Below are 14,504 nucleotides of genomic sequence, written 5' to 3'. Positions count from 1 at the left end.
GAACTTGCATGGTTGCTCAGCATATTACAGCTGAATAGAAATTAATTTCAGTCATCCACAACCAGTGATGCTCTTACTTTAAAAATGAGCAAAGGTTTTGTGTGGACAACAAAAGATGAGTTTTTTTGCTATTAAATTATAGGTTCTTCAGATCAGTGTATTGGTTCTAGATATTGAATAGTTAATCCAAATAATGAAAACTCTTTCATTATTTACTTATCTATTTATTTATTATTTGTCGCTCCAAACCCGTTTATAACTTTCTTTCTTCCGTAGAACACAAAAGGTGAATTTTTTTAAAAGGCCTCACAGGGTTTATTTGCCATATAATGAAAGTGAACAGTGACTGCGGGTCTGTCAGGCTCCAACATGGAGGAAAAAACACCATAAAACCTCAGTAAAAGTAATCGTTATGATTTATGCACTATAATCCAAGTCTTCTGAAGCCATATGATCACTTTGTGTAATTAACAGAATCAAATTTAAGTCATTATTCACTCTCAAAGCAAATCAAATAATTAATAAAGCCCTGGAATCACATATGATGACTATTTCGATAGCATGATTACTCATTAGTTCACATTTTTGATTCACAATTCATTTTTATTTCAGCCCATTGTGTCAATACAAATACAAAATAAAACAGACAAAATTTAGATAAACTCTTTCTGTGCTAATAATATTTCTTTTTAAAAAACCAATTTATTACTGAAATTCCATAGAGATTAAAAGCAATTAGCTATATGTGATTTACAAATCAAAGCTCGGCTGTTAGGTGGTCAATAAACTAGAGCATCTAATAGAGCTGTTGTGTTTAAAGGTTTAGAAATAGTTGACCACCTTGCGGATAGACTGAATGTTGGGATTCTCAGCTTGCCACTCCATAAACGTGCAGTAGTTTCCTCTCTCCACAATGTACATGCGGCCGCGGTAGTTCGGCTCCTCGTACATCACCCAACTAAACCAATAGAGGGAGAGAGAGACACTTTTATTTTTATTTCCCACTCTAGTCATTTCATTTTGCATTGCACTAATGCCTTTATACAGCTATAGTGCAAATATCTTGGCGAAACACAGAAAATACAGTTATTTATCATACTGAAAAAGTTAACAAAATTAAAATTGAAATTGAGAGAGAGAGAGAGAGAGAATTATATAAACACATTCTTAGCATTAGTTGTCTTACATCTATTGTCTACAGTGGTCCTCAACTGGTTTTGCTTCAGGATGCAGATTGTACATTGGACATCAAATGAAGACCCAACTCAATGCTATTACAAATATATACAAATATTTTTTGCATTTTCATTCTTGTACCCTGCTGTCTGCAATCAGATCAGACCTGTGACCCATTTTTGGTTTACGAACCGCTAGTTAACATCTGAGCAAATACACTTTCAGTTTTTGATTGAATAATAAAGCTTAGCTTTATTTGGTATTTGTCTTTATGGAACTTACGCGCCGTCTCCATAGACTTTAATGGAGTTGAGACAGTTCTTGCTGAATCCTGTGGTCTGGAGGAAGGGACAGTCTTCACACAGTTCAACACACTGACCAGTGAAGTTCTCTCCCTCATACAGCTCCATTCTGTAGTGCTCCCCATGCTGAGAAAGAAAGACAGAGCGAGAAAATGATTAAGTTGTTCAGAATAGCATGCAACCATACTGCTCATGATTATCTGCAGTATGCAGTTTAGTGTGTGCAGCATGTGAACTTTCTATATTATCCACTGCATTTGTCTAAATGTGCAGTTTACAAGCACAGCGCACTGTACAGAATACCTTGACATAAATTTTTATTCATGGAGTGATCAATAAACCAGAAGTGTTATCAACCTCAGTTTTAACTATATATGATCGGACTGCCAAAAGTTTTGACATTTTTAATAGTGATATAGACAGATATTTTGACTTGGCTTTTATATATATATAACCAATAACTATTGTGTAAAAATCGTATTTTTTTTAAATACACTTGTGTATGTCTAATTTGCTATAATTACACTGTGTTAGCCTATAACATATCAGCATTATGACATCAAAGCAATTAAAACATGCTAAATTGAACATAAAATAATCTTTAATAAATACAACTATTAAAACACTTTTATATTAACTGAGTCAAAAGCAATTACCTAAATATTTTACTTCAAAGCTAACAAGGAACGTTCTCAGAACTTTGGCTAACATTCTCTAAAACTTCTGAACAAGCGTTCTTGCAGTAACATTCATAAAACGTTCTTTCAATGTTTTCTGTCGTTGATAAACGTTCTCAAAACGTTAGCATGAAAAGATTATTCACACATTGTTAGTGGGATGTTCTTTAAATGTTACTGCATTGTAAAACAAAACAAAAAAAGACACAATTTTAAAACTTTTTCCAGAGCGTTCCTATAACCGAGAAAAAACATTTGTAAAACATTTGAAAAACTAAAGTTTTGAACGTTCCCAGAACTTTCAAATAATGTTTTCACAACCCAAAAGGAACTTTTTTCTCAACTGCAGTTTGTGCAATACAATGTGACAAAAAACATGTAGAATTTTTCTTGTTACACCATTACATGCTTAAAAAAAAGGTAGCTTGTTACTGAAAAAGCTGGTAAGTTACTTCCCAACACTGGTGCGGTATCACGGGGTCAGCACAGCAGTGACAATAATGTGGCATGCTGTTGTTTGTAACATTTAATGCTGCACACTGCAGGCTGTCCCACATGCTATTTTACAAAAACATTAGGCAGTAAACAGTACAGTACTGAATACAGTGGTATGCAAGTGCATTTTCTTCCTCACCATTTTGATTGGCTTGCAGGAGCCCATGTGATCATTGTGGGAGTTCCAGCGTTGGAAGTCCGGATACTCTCCTTTCTCCAGAATGTACTGTTGTCCCTTGAAATCTGGATGGTCAAAGCACACCCAAGCCCCACTCTCCACGCGGATGGAGTTCGCCCTGTTCATGAATCCACGATCCTGGAAGTTATCACATTCTCCAAACACCTCCAGCCTACTGCCAGTGAAACACTTCCCCTCATAGAACACTATCTGGGAGAACAGCAAGGGTTGTCACAGTTACAAATGGTTTAGAACTATTTAAAAATGAAAATTATGTCATAATTTACTCACCATCATGTGTTTCAAATCCATACGGCTTCTTTCTTTCTTCCGTAGAACACAAAAGGAGATGTCTGGCTCTCAGTCACCATTCACTTTCATTGCATTTTTGGTCCTTACTGTAAAAGTGAATGGTGGCTGAGGCATCTCCCTTTGTGTTCCATGGAGAAAAGAAAGTCATACAGGTTTGGAACAACATAAGTGTGAGTTATGACAGAATTTTTATTTTGGGGTAAATGATCCCTTTAAGGATATCCTCTTGATTGCACTGAAGTATTGAGGCAATCACTTGTGGTGTAACAGACTCTGTGAAGATGAAGCTACATGAGTTCACAGTTTGAGATTCATAAATTCTGTATCGCACTGTGAATGCTTTTCATTTTGTGATGTTTCCTAAACTAAACTGGCATTACACCAGCAGAGCATATGGAGCAAATGCAAATTAGAATAGCTTGTTTCAGTACAGATTGGGCAACTGCATTAGTCACCTTCCGATTTAGGCTGATTCGGTATAATTATTTTTTAATAGCAATAAATAACTGACTCTTATTGACTCTCAATAAATAATTCACTTTCACAGGAATTACAGAAAAGAAAGACATTTCTCCGCCAATAAAAACTGCCAAATGTTGGAGACATTGTCTAGATTTTATTGCCAATAATGAATTAATGGCTAATAAAAAGAGCAAGTTTCTTGACTAATCAGGAAGTGAACACAAAAAAGGTGAGGCAGTATAGGTTAGGTTCAGCACTGTAAAAAATAAAAAGTTACATTTTAAAAAGTAAAGCAACCAGCTGCAAAGCATTTTTGAGTTTCCTTAACTTCAGGCAAATTAGTTGTACCAACTTAACAATTCAAGTTGGATTGTAAGTTCCAGGAAATCAATACAATAAGTTCAGCCTAACCAAAAATATGAATGATTATTAAGTCCAATAAACTTATGGCCTCCTCAAAACTGAGCATGCTCCATAGCCTTAAGTTACCTTCACCACCAAACTTGACATTGTATGTGCTCACTGTTAAAAATGTTAAGTTCCTCTGACTTATATGGCATAAACGTTGACTTTATTGATTGTTTCAAGTCATCTCAATTATTTTTATTTTTTAAAATTTTTTTTTGTACATTACATAGTTCAGTTGTATTGTGAAGTTGGAGTTTCGTCATAAACAAATACACTCTTTTATTTATTTGGGTCAGTGTTAGAAATTAACTTTTACATTAAAGGGCAATATTGGCCCCCTGAATTAAATTTTCAGGGACATTTTTTTTCCCTTTATGAGGGCTTTTTTTTTATATATATTTTTTTATCTAACCTTTTAAAATATAAACTGTATTACGTATGTTTACGTCAAATATAATAATTCAGTTTAATCGATTTATTAATACAAATTCTCAATTTAGAATGTATTGCCTCTTGTTATAAGAATTAAACTATAATTAATATTTTATGTCTTAATAAGTATAACTAGGACTGTAATAGAATACTAGTAATGTTACAAAAGATTAAATAAAAATAAAAATCATTACGAGAGCATTTTTGCTGCCACATTTTGAATTTTGGGGACATTTTTGCCCCAAGCCCCCTAAACTTTTTGACCCTGATTTGGGTACATAAATATACAGTGGCCCTAATAAGTATTTTTTTGGATACTTAGGTCAGACATAAAATGTATGAATTACATTACATTAGACAACAAAATATCAAACCAAGTGGCATCAGCAAACAAATTATGCTAGACTGTTGCTCAACACTAACTTGGTTTGACATTTTGTTTATTAATGCAATGATATTCATATGCTTTTTAAGTGTGACTTAAGTGACCAAATACGTTTTGGGGCCACTATGGCCACGCATCAGTAAATATAATGTCATATACTGTAAGCCATTGACACATTCTGCAGGTGTGCAAGAGTACATCACAGCAGTGCAAATGAACATTGAATATCCATAGAAAATGTATATGCATGTGAGACTTTGTGTATGAATAAAACTGCAGTATATGTAAATATATGTACTGTATGTGCAAAGATACTCCAAAAAAACATACTCCAAATATAACTACAGTACCCACCTTCCCTGAATACTGTGACATCGTTCCCTGCCTGGATCCAGAGCAACCATCCACTAAAGTGAGAAAACAGCAACCAGAGGGGAAAACCCTGACTGTCTATATATGGCCTATACGCTATAAGGTTTTATCGCGAGGTTTCGCCTACAAAAGCCCCACAATGGAGGGCTTAGCAGTTTTTGCATCATGGACAGTTTCTCTTACACTGGGCTCTGCTGATATTGGACTTCAGTCGGGTGAGATACACAATGACAGAATGCATTGTGTTAAAGCTCAGATTTACAGTCCGGAGCCAAACTCACTGTTTGGGTGTGTGTACAGCTGCTGGCAGACAGTCAAAACAAGGCAGGCCTACACAGCCCTGGCTGTAAGAATATAAACATGGAAAGAAGAAATCTATCTACCTATAATCCATTTTCCAAGCATTCAATTTTCGTTATAGAAACAATGAAATGTTCAGTTTTCTTGATGTGGGTAGAATGTTATTTAAAGGCTAGCATATACTTCCTGAAAACATTCTCTAAAAAGGATGTTAGGCAGAATGGCAGCCTCAGTCACCATTCACTTAGCCCTTGTGCTGTGTTCATTTTGTGCTAACACATTTTGTGTTCCCAGTCAGAAATGACTGGCCCACTAAGATTGTTAATAAATCTCTCATATTGCACATGTTATCACAAGATATTGCATTAGATCTTTTTATCAACTTCTTTTTTTAGTAATTATGACAGGTTATGTACTCCTTTTTTGAACATTTAAATATATATATATAAATATATATATATATATATATATATATATAGTAATTGATAGAATGTTTAATTGAACTGAGCTTAAACTGATCTGAACAAAATAAGTGTCATTGTAAAGCCTAGAATATGGACTTTACAATGCATATAGATGAGCCTACCAATTCTTAAATAATGCTTTTTAATTTGCTGACAAGTTAGAACTGTTTCGTTCACATCATTTGCTAATTTGTTATCACAACAATTATATTCAGGGTTGGTAAAACCATAAAAAAGATGAGATAGACGTGTGTTATATATCGTTGAAAAAGGTCTCAATTAGTAGAATGCAATGAGCAATTTGTTTCACTCCGAGGACAAACTGCAGTGAGTATTGGTGTATGAAATTTCCAGGCACACATAATTATAATAAATAGAGGTGTTGTTTTGTCACGTTTTTCCTTATTACTTCCCAGAACATTCTTATAAAATAGACAATGACATATCGTAACTTACAGCAGACTATCCCGTTTCAAACGAGCCCAAATGCAACATAAAACGGTCATTAGATCTTGAAATATTCCTCAAAGAGTGTACATGGAAAGACGACGCACAAGAGGGCGCTCAACACACAATGTGTGTGTGTATTTGTATGTGTGTGTGATTGTGTGTGTGCACATGCCCGAGGACTTTATGTGTGCAAACACACATCCTCACATGTGCTCATCTAAAGGACTGGGATGCTCCTGAACACTTAATATTTCTGTATTTTGTAGTCTAATCCATTCATTTCCAATGGCCGGTCATTTTTGACCGTGAACACAACAAGTGTAACAAAGTGAAATAAAATCAATAAAATCTAAAGAAAATGGTCAATTGTTTGTGTGTGTTTTCAGATACCATGTGTGAATAAAGTCAAGGAATTTTTATTCCATTTTTTATACATATCATATAAAAAAAAAGTTGTCCGGATCAAAATGACCGGAATACAATCTATAAATGTAAAAAAAGTACTGTATGTGAAAAAAGATGCAATGAAAGCAAATGGTCAAATACATTTTTGCCTAAAATTTCTTTTTGTGTTCCACAGCAGAAAGGAAAGAAAGTCATAGGGTTTGGAATAACAAAAGGCCATGGGTTAAATTGGGATTTTAGAAGTGGGGGAACCCTAGTGATTCACTATTTAGTCTGACCTTTCATATCCTTATAAATTCCCAAAGATCGCATCTTAGACCCCGTTTACTCCTGGTATTACTGTAAGATGCGTTGTTACCCTGTTTAGACCTGTATTTAGCGCTGACCACATGTGATCATATCACCAAAAACACATCTTACTGTAATACCAGGTGTAAATGGGGTGTTAGTACCGGCCCTACTAATTCTGTAATCTCTCTATACGTTATGAAACAGTAAGAGTAGTTTAATATGCTATTCTGAACTAAGGCTGTGTAATGGCCACAGGAAACTTACACATTGTACTTCCTTAGCCCCATCTAGTGCAGTTAGCAGCTGAAGCTAAAGAAAGGAAATTGCAAACATCTCTACATTACAACACAAAAAAACACAAAGGTACACATGTGAAGTTGGGAAATACTGTAGATTTATGCATGTACATTAGATACATTTACATCAGATGGATGTACTTCAAATAAGATAAGTTAAGATGAGATAGTAATTCAGTCACGTTAATTACAATATGGTTTGTTTTTAGTAAGATTACAATGCCTTTATCCTCAAGTTAACATTTAAAATATTCATTTTCTTAAAGCTACACTATGTAACTTTTTTTGTTAAAAAAATAACAAAATGTAATTAATGAGAGAGTGCAACAAAAATCCATCTTCCAAACCATGTCTTTACTCAAATACACTTTGATAAACCTATAATATTGATTTATATTTTAGAGCTGTCGGGATGGATTTCATGGGAATTTGCATACATACGTCATTCGCCCGTGCGTGTTGACGTCATATCCATACACAGAGAAAATAAGTTCCGGCTACTGTAGCGCATGTATGGCGTGGGAGTAGCGTGATGCTGAAAGTTTGTTGTCACAACGAATGAGAAAAATTCATTCAAAACAGCAAACCTCTAGGGAATCACCGGATGTAAAAACAAAGAAACCCCAAACAGAGCGGAGTCTACAAGAAAAAAGGAAAGCGACAGAGTCCGTAATAAAACCCGAAGCAACATTGGCTTAGCTTTTCAGAGGTGGCGACAACTGAAAGGATTTAAAAGTGACCCAGAGATTTCTCAACAAGTAAGATATTTTATTGAAATGGTTTATGTATAATTGTGTGTGTAGTGAAATACAATAATTATACTGTAATCAGCGCAGAACTTTTCACTTGCTAACACACTTGTGTATTTTTCTTTATAACGGCAATAATTTATATAAATAAATCCTTTAGTCCTAGGCTTGCCAAAGACATGTGAGTCTTGAAATTATGTTGACCACTGGTTGGTAACAATGGCAATCTATAAACTAGTTACTAGCATGGTCTATTTGGCCAGAATATCCTGTAGTTTTAAAAACGTTTGACCTTATCAGACAAACAATCGTTATGTCTAATGTTAACGAACGTTGCCTAACTTTTGTAATGTCATTTATTTCAAAACATCAATGTTTCCAATAAGTCAAAACAACAGCATATGGCACTTACCTGCTCAGACGACATGTTTTCGGATATCCGTCTTTTCCTTTCTTTTGTTATTTATTTGTCCATTTGCTCTGATAAGATATCCTGTATCCATGTGTACACCGGTGCCTCAAACCACATTCATCCGCGCAGAGGAGCAGAGCCGAAGCACGACTTACGTCATTACTAAAACAATGTTCTTCCGCAAGATGCATGCGGAATCTTGCCAATAAATTTGTTGATGCATTACACAAGAATGGTTTTGTCTATTAAAAAAAGCTTTTCATAACTTTTTGTCATGAGTGTCTCTAGATGATACACAGAACATTTAGTGCAAATTGGACTTACGGTCTAGGTAGGAGGAGTTCAAAAAAGCAGGTTTTCAATTAAATTCAAATTGGATGACAGGAAATATGGCCGACCATGGCAAATGTGGTATCAGTGTACTCTGCATGAAGGAATCTAAAGAGAGTAGCCTCATAATTTTAGTCCAAAATATTCAGAAGTTAAAAGCAAAAATAGCTATTTTTCTCATATTTCTTGACCACTAGGTGGCGCTGTGCCGAATCTGTGCAGGAACCCTCAGGTCATACTTGTGATGACACAAACCAAGATTTGTGTGAATACCCTAAAGCGTTGCGAAGATACAGCTTCACGTCCATTTTGGCGTGCTCGCTGTCAAATACATTGATACGGTATATGAGAACGGTTTGGTCTATCGTCATGAATTCCATAACTTTTTGTCATGAGCGTCTCTAGATGATATGTGCAAAATTTTGTGCAAATCGGACATCCGGCCTAGGAGGAGTTTGAAAAAGTTATTTTTCCTGAAAATTAAAAATGGCGGAAAATCACAATGTAATGGCAAAAATCTTTTTTTTTTTTAGTGTAGTTTTGTCTTGTTTTGCAATAAAAATATCTAAACATCCCCAAAACAATATGAATTTACTTGAGAAGCAAAATTTCATGTGACTGGATTGAGTGAGGTTTATGCTTAAAACAAGTAAAAACTATTCGCCAGTGTGGTAAGAGACATACATTTAATTCAACATATATTTACTGCAAATAAATCATATTATATCAGTTTTGGTTCTCAAGTAAATGTATCTTGTTTTAAGGATGTTAGGTATTTTTTTACTGGAAAAAAAAAGTTTTTTGTTTTGTTTTGGTAGTGTACATTTTGCAGACTGGAATAAATATTGGTTAGTGTCTAGAATGTGTACTTCATAAAATAAAGTTATTTTGTTTATTCCTTAAATGTGAAATGAAATAAGTGTCAAGTTAATTCAACAGTTGTCACCTTTATTATTTTAGAGAATGATGAAGGTCCTCGTGAGTTTGCATAATGATTTCCTGTCATAAAACTGACTTCAGATCGTCTATGATGCAACAAGCTCTTCATGGCAAACAGATCTGTGCTGAAAATATACAGCAGAATAAACAGAGAAAACTTCCAGCAAGATTATGTTGACTAATATTTTTCTAAGTAAAAGGAACTGTTCCTTTAAGGACAATATACAAGGTTGTGTGTGTGTTTGCACAAAAAAAGTGAGATTGGCCCCTATGTGTTTAAGGCCTCGCCCTGGACTGCCATTACTGCATCCCAGCTAAAGCAGGAGGAGCCTGTGAGGTCACTGCGGTAACCTGCCCATCAGAGAAAGATGCATGTGCTGCTGCCAAGTTCCACAGACATCCATTTGAGTTCAGATGCCCAGAGTCCATAAGATAAATCATAAGTACTTTCAAGTACTAGTCGACTATAAACTACAAATGGGTTGACAATGTAGACTTTTTTCATGATCAAAATGTTTGCGTAAACATTTTTTATACGGAATGCCAAGATACCAGAACTCTGACGATACAAGCACATCAATTCATATATGACAGCTTTTGCTGAAACAGTAAGATGATAGCTGTATCATGAACAGTTTCTGTAAAGGTTACTAGATTGAAAGATGGTTTAATATCTCTTCTGTGATTGTTTAAAACAGATGGACATTACCAAAGGTGCATGGCCATGTCAGACTGTGAGATGGTGAAACAGAATGCTTACATCAACATCAAGTGCTGCCAGAAAGACTTTTGCAACAAGATGGATCTTAAAAAATAGGCTAATATATATATATATATATATATATATATATATATATATATATATATATAAAAAAGTTTTTTAGTGACTGTGTTCAGATGAAAACCACATAACTACCAATGAAATACATTTTAAAATTGCATTTATTCAAACTGCAACTGCTACTGTTTGACTGACATAAAAATCCCCAGAGAATCACATTGGTGGCCTCATTACAGGTTAATAAGGATTAAACTATTTTATTTTAGATTAATTACTCAGCTTTAGTGCTTGCACAGATAACTATATGTAAACACATTGGGTGAATTGAAGTACTCTAAATTGGGCCATTTTTAAATCTGAGATGACTGTGAAAAAGTGGCCTAGTTTACATGAAATCTCTCATGAACTCAACTGAACATAAAACCCAACAAATACTAATAAGTAGATTCAGCACTCAAAGATAAACAGAAGCAAATCAAATAAGTAATATGTGATAAGTCTAAATAATTTCATCCTATTTACCAAAGGCTATACAGCAATGTTTCAAAACTAACCTTAAAACAACAGTTCAAGACAGTCCCAGCAATTGCAGAAACAAGACTTATGAGGAAAGACTACCACCCTTCATTGTTCTTGTCGGCCAACTGAAGTACTAGCAAAGCAAAATGCAAACAGACATCATTTAAAACCTTGTGCACACATGAACCTTAGACCTAAAATAAAAAAAGCAAGAAGTCACAACATTCAAGCTTATGCTTTCTGTAACTCCTGAATCTCCAGCTTTGATTGTGACCACTTCTTTTCACAGATTCAGACTGTAAACAGAAGAATTATGCAGCTTCATGGTTTCATATCAGTATAATACAACCCCAATTCCAAAAAAGTTGAGACAGAATGCAAAATGCCAATAAAAATAAAAAGGAGTGATTTGTAATTTCTAATCACCCTGTGCTATTTTGAAAGCACTACAACAACATCGTATTTGATGTTTTACCTTGTGAAATTAATTGTATTTTTGAAAAGATACAGTCATTTCAAATCACATGATTGCAACACGCTCCAAAAAAGTTGGTACAGTCGAGTGTTTACCACTGTGTAACCTAATCATTTCTTCTAATAACACTTAAGCGTTTGGGCATTGAAGACACAAGTTTGTTAAATCTAGCAAGTGGAATTTTCCCCATTTATCTATTATGCAAGTCTTCAGCTGCACAATTGTACAGGGCCTTCGTTGTCATATTGTGTGCTTCATAATGCACCACACATTCTCAATTGCAGACAGGTCAGGACTCCAGACAGGCCAATCTAGCACCCACACTCTCTGTTTACACAGGCATGCACTTGTCATCCAGGCAGTATTGGCGCTGACCTGCTGGAAAATGTAGGGACATCCCTAGAAAAGACGGCGTCTGGATGGCAGCATAACAAACAAACAAAATTTGTAAATATCTTTCTACATTAAAGTCAGCATGAAATGAAAATTCACCCTATCTATTTTCTAAAGGAATGTTATTGATCTTATTGTTAACAATTCATCCATGCATGTGTTTTATTTTTATTTTTTTGACCTCATAATCTTTAATCAAAATGTCATAACTTAATCTTCCGGTGAAACGACAGACTTCTCTCTGGTGACGTATGCAGGACTTCTCTGATCATTTAATCCGCCTAAACCCTGCCCCTTTCTTATAAATACCACAACCTTGCGTAGAGTTGAACAAAGCGTCAATCACATGTTGGTGAAGATAGCAAGGTGTATTTTCGTCTGTTTTCCTTCAAAACTATTGTTCCTAACCCAAACTTCCTTGGTCAGCTGGCTTGAATTTACATTTTGAATGAGGAGGAATAACAGCAAATTTGCGGTTGTGTTCGAGACATTTCACGCCTGAATTGCTGAGGTGATCACTAATGAATACTACGCTTTGGATTCCTCTGGAGTTTATTTATATTTTTGAATGCAGTTATCTTGGGATGCACAGCATGAGTAAGTGCTTTTTTATATTTAATGTATTGTGATTCAAAACGTTAAAATATGGTTATCTTTTACTCACTTGTTCTTCAACAGCTACAGCCTCTTTGTAAGCAAAGACCTCGTGCATTTATGTTGTCATTTTGATCATAAATGTGTTGAGATCGCCGCTCAATTTCACAGATAACCGGCTCTGACTTGAGCAGCACGGTGGTAGGGGTGTGTGTCCGCTGCAAACTTGCATTCGCATCTGCCTCCGTTCCGCTATGCAACGCTCATATTTTCACAATCCAATCAACAACCAACAACCAAATTTGTTTCTTGTTCGATAAGCTGTTTCACTCGGAAATACGTCACAATATGGAAGTAAAGTTGGTCGCAACTTCTGTTTCATGCCGAAAATAATTTGCCCTCGATGTGCAAGTAACCTATTCCATGAGCACTGATACACCTCCATACCATGACAGACACTGGCTTTTGGACCTGAGGCTGATAACATCTTGGATGGTCATTTTCATCTTTGGCCCGGAGAACACGACAGCTGTTTTTTTTCCAAAAACGATTTGAAATTTAGACTCGTCGGACCACAAAACACGATTCCACTATTCTACTTTCCATCTCAGATGAGACCGAACCACGAGAAATTGGCTGCACTTCTGGACAGTGTTGATGTATGGCTTCTGCTTTGTATAGTAAAGCCTTATAGGGGTCACACACACCCACACACAAAACATATATATATATATATGTATATATTTGGAAAACATGATCATTTTACATCCTCATTTTGACCCTCTGTCAGAAATGCTTGGTTTTGGTGCTGCTTTTTTTTAAAGACTTGACAGTATACACCTACTATTATAAATGTAAATGGTTCTCTGCTCTTGACTGACCTGGGGTGCATTTCCCATACAATGATATAACACACTGCTTAACCACCATAGTATGATACATCATTGGAGAAATTAACTAGCTAGTCACAACTGTTTCCCAAAACCGTAGTAACTATGATGCACATCCATTGTTCGAATCACGTTGGTTTAACAACATAGAGTTGTCGTTAATGACATTACGGATGGGGTGGAGTAAAAACTTTGCGAATTAAAATTACAAAAATATTAAATTACAAAAGCTAATTTACTAGTATGCCCGAAAGCAGTCTAATGCCAGAAAGCTGCTGAAGACACGAAAGGGGCATGCACTCTGTAATGTGACAGATACATATGCTGCAACAGATGGGTTTTCCTCCACATCAGACTTCAGGATTCCCCCAATGCACTTGAGCACATACGTGCATGCGCACTATTCAAAAGCATATTAAAGGCACTTATGCATTAACATAAACATATAAAAGCTGTTCTCTGAAAGAAACTATATGTGAATAAGCAATTTCTCTCAATAGCCTTTAAACATCTGCATTCATATTTACGTGATGTTTCAGAATGCTAAATGCGTGTTAATATGGTCAAAGTGTTGACAGAAAAAATATATATATGAAATGAAAGAAATCAAATGATGTCCACACAGCAAACTATCAAGACACTATGTTTCTAATCACAGGTAAAGAGCTGTACTTCTAACCACACAACTGCGCAATGCTGTTTGCAGATGTTCATTAGAACCATGGTTTTGGGAAACACCAAAATGCTTTTGGGAAACCCACCCCTGCTCGCTCCTTGCCATCTCACTGCTCATCGCTATTGGGCAGGGGTACAGAGGTGCTAAGGTAAAGCAAGAGTTGATGTGTTGTTGTGGAGGCGATCAGATGCAAATGTCTACCACAGTGTAACATCACAAAGTGGAGGATGTAGACAATGAGCCGTTTTGGCAGCTTAGTTCCAACAAATGCTCTTTTTGCAATGAGGAGGATGTTTTGAGTTCTGAAACTTACAGTATGCTTTCATAGTACAATGAACTAT

General features: G+C 35.5%; 1 protein-coding gene across 2 annotated transcripts; it reads right to left on the bottom strand.

Moving 5' to 3' along the window:
* Positions 1-576: 576 nt before the first annotated feature.
* On the bottom strand, positions 577-5,298 carry LOC127440694 (gamma-crystallin N-A). Of its 2 annotated transcripts, none has more exons than XM_051697441.1 (4): positions 5,182-5,298; positions 2,790-3,038; positions 1,459-1,604; positions 577-958 (listed from the first exon to the last, which is right to left on the bottom strand). In XM_051697441.1, exons 1-4 carry the CDS (start codon positions 5,200-5,202, stop codon positions 823-825), a joined length of 552 nt encoding a protein of 183 aa, XP_051553401.1. In that variant the 5' UTR covers positions 5,203-5,298; the 3' UTR covers positions 577-822. The 2 variants fall into 2 exon arrangements, with proteins under 2 accessions (XP_051553401.1, XP_051553402.1); XM_051697442.1 differs by lacking the exon at positions 5,182-5,298 and adding an exon at positions 3,120-3,295.
* Positions 5,299-14,504: the final 9,206 nt, after the last annotated feature.

The sequence above is a fragment of the Myxocyprinus asiaticus genome, chromosome 5 (assembly GCF_019703515.2).
Source record: "Myxocyprinus asiaticus isolate MX2 ecotype Aquarium Trade chromosome 5, UBuf_Myxa_2, whole genome shotgun sequence".
Lineage (NCBI taxonomy): Eukaryota > Metazoa > Chordata > Actinopteri > Cypriniformes > Catostomidae > Myxocyprinus > Myxocyprinus asiaticus.
This window is presented reverse-complemented; position numbering and strand designations above follow the sequence as displayed.

What these genes read in the sequence shown, in the direction of transcription:
- LOC127440694 (XM_051697441.1), bottom strand. Translation starts at nt 5,202, where the DNA reads ATGTCACAGTATTCAGGGAAG. An exon ending in TGTCACAGTATTCAGGGAAG is followed by an intron (nt 3,039 to 5,181) that starts GTGGGTACTGTA and finishes CTGTTCTCCCAG; the next exon opens with ATAGTGTTCTATGAGGGGAA. An exon ending in AAAGTCTATGGAGACGGCGC is followed by an intron (nt 959 to 1,458) that starts GTAAGTTCCATA and finishes CTATTGGTTTAG; the next exon opens with TTGGGTGATGTACGAGGAGC.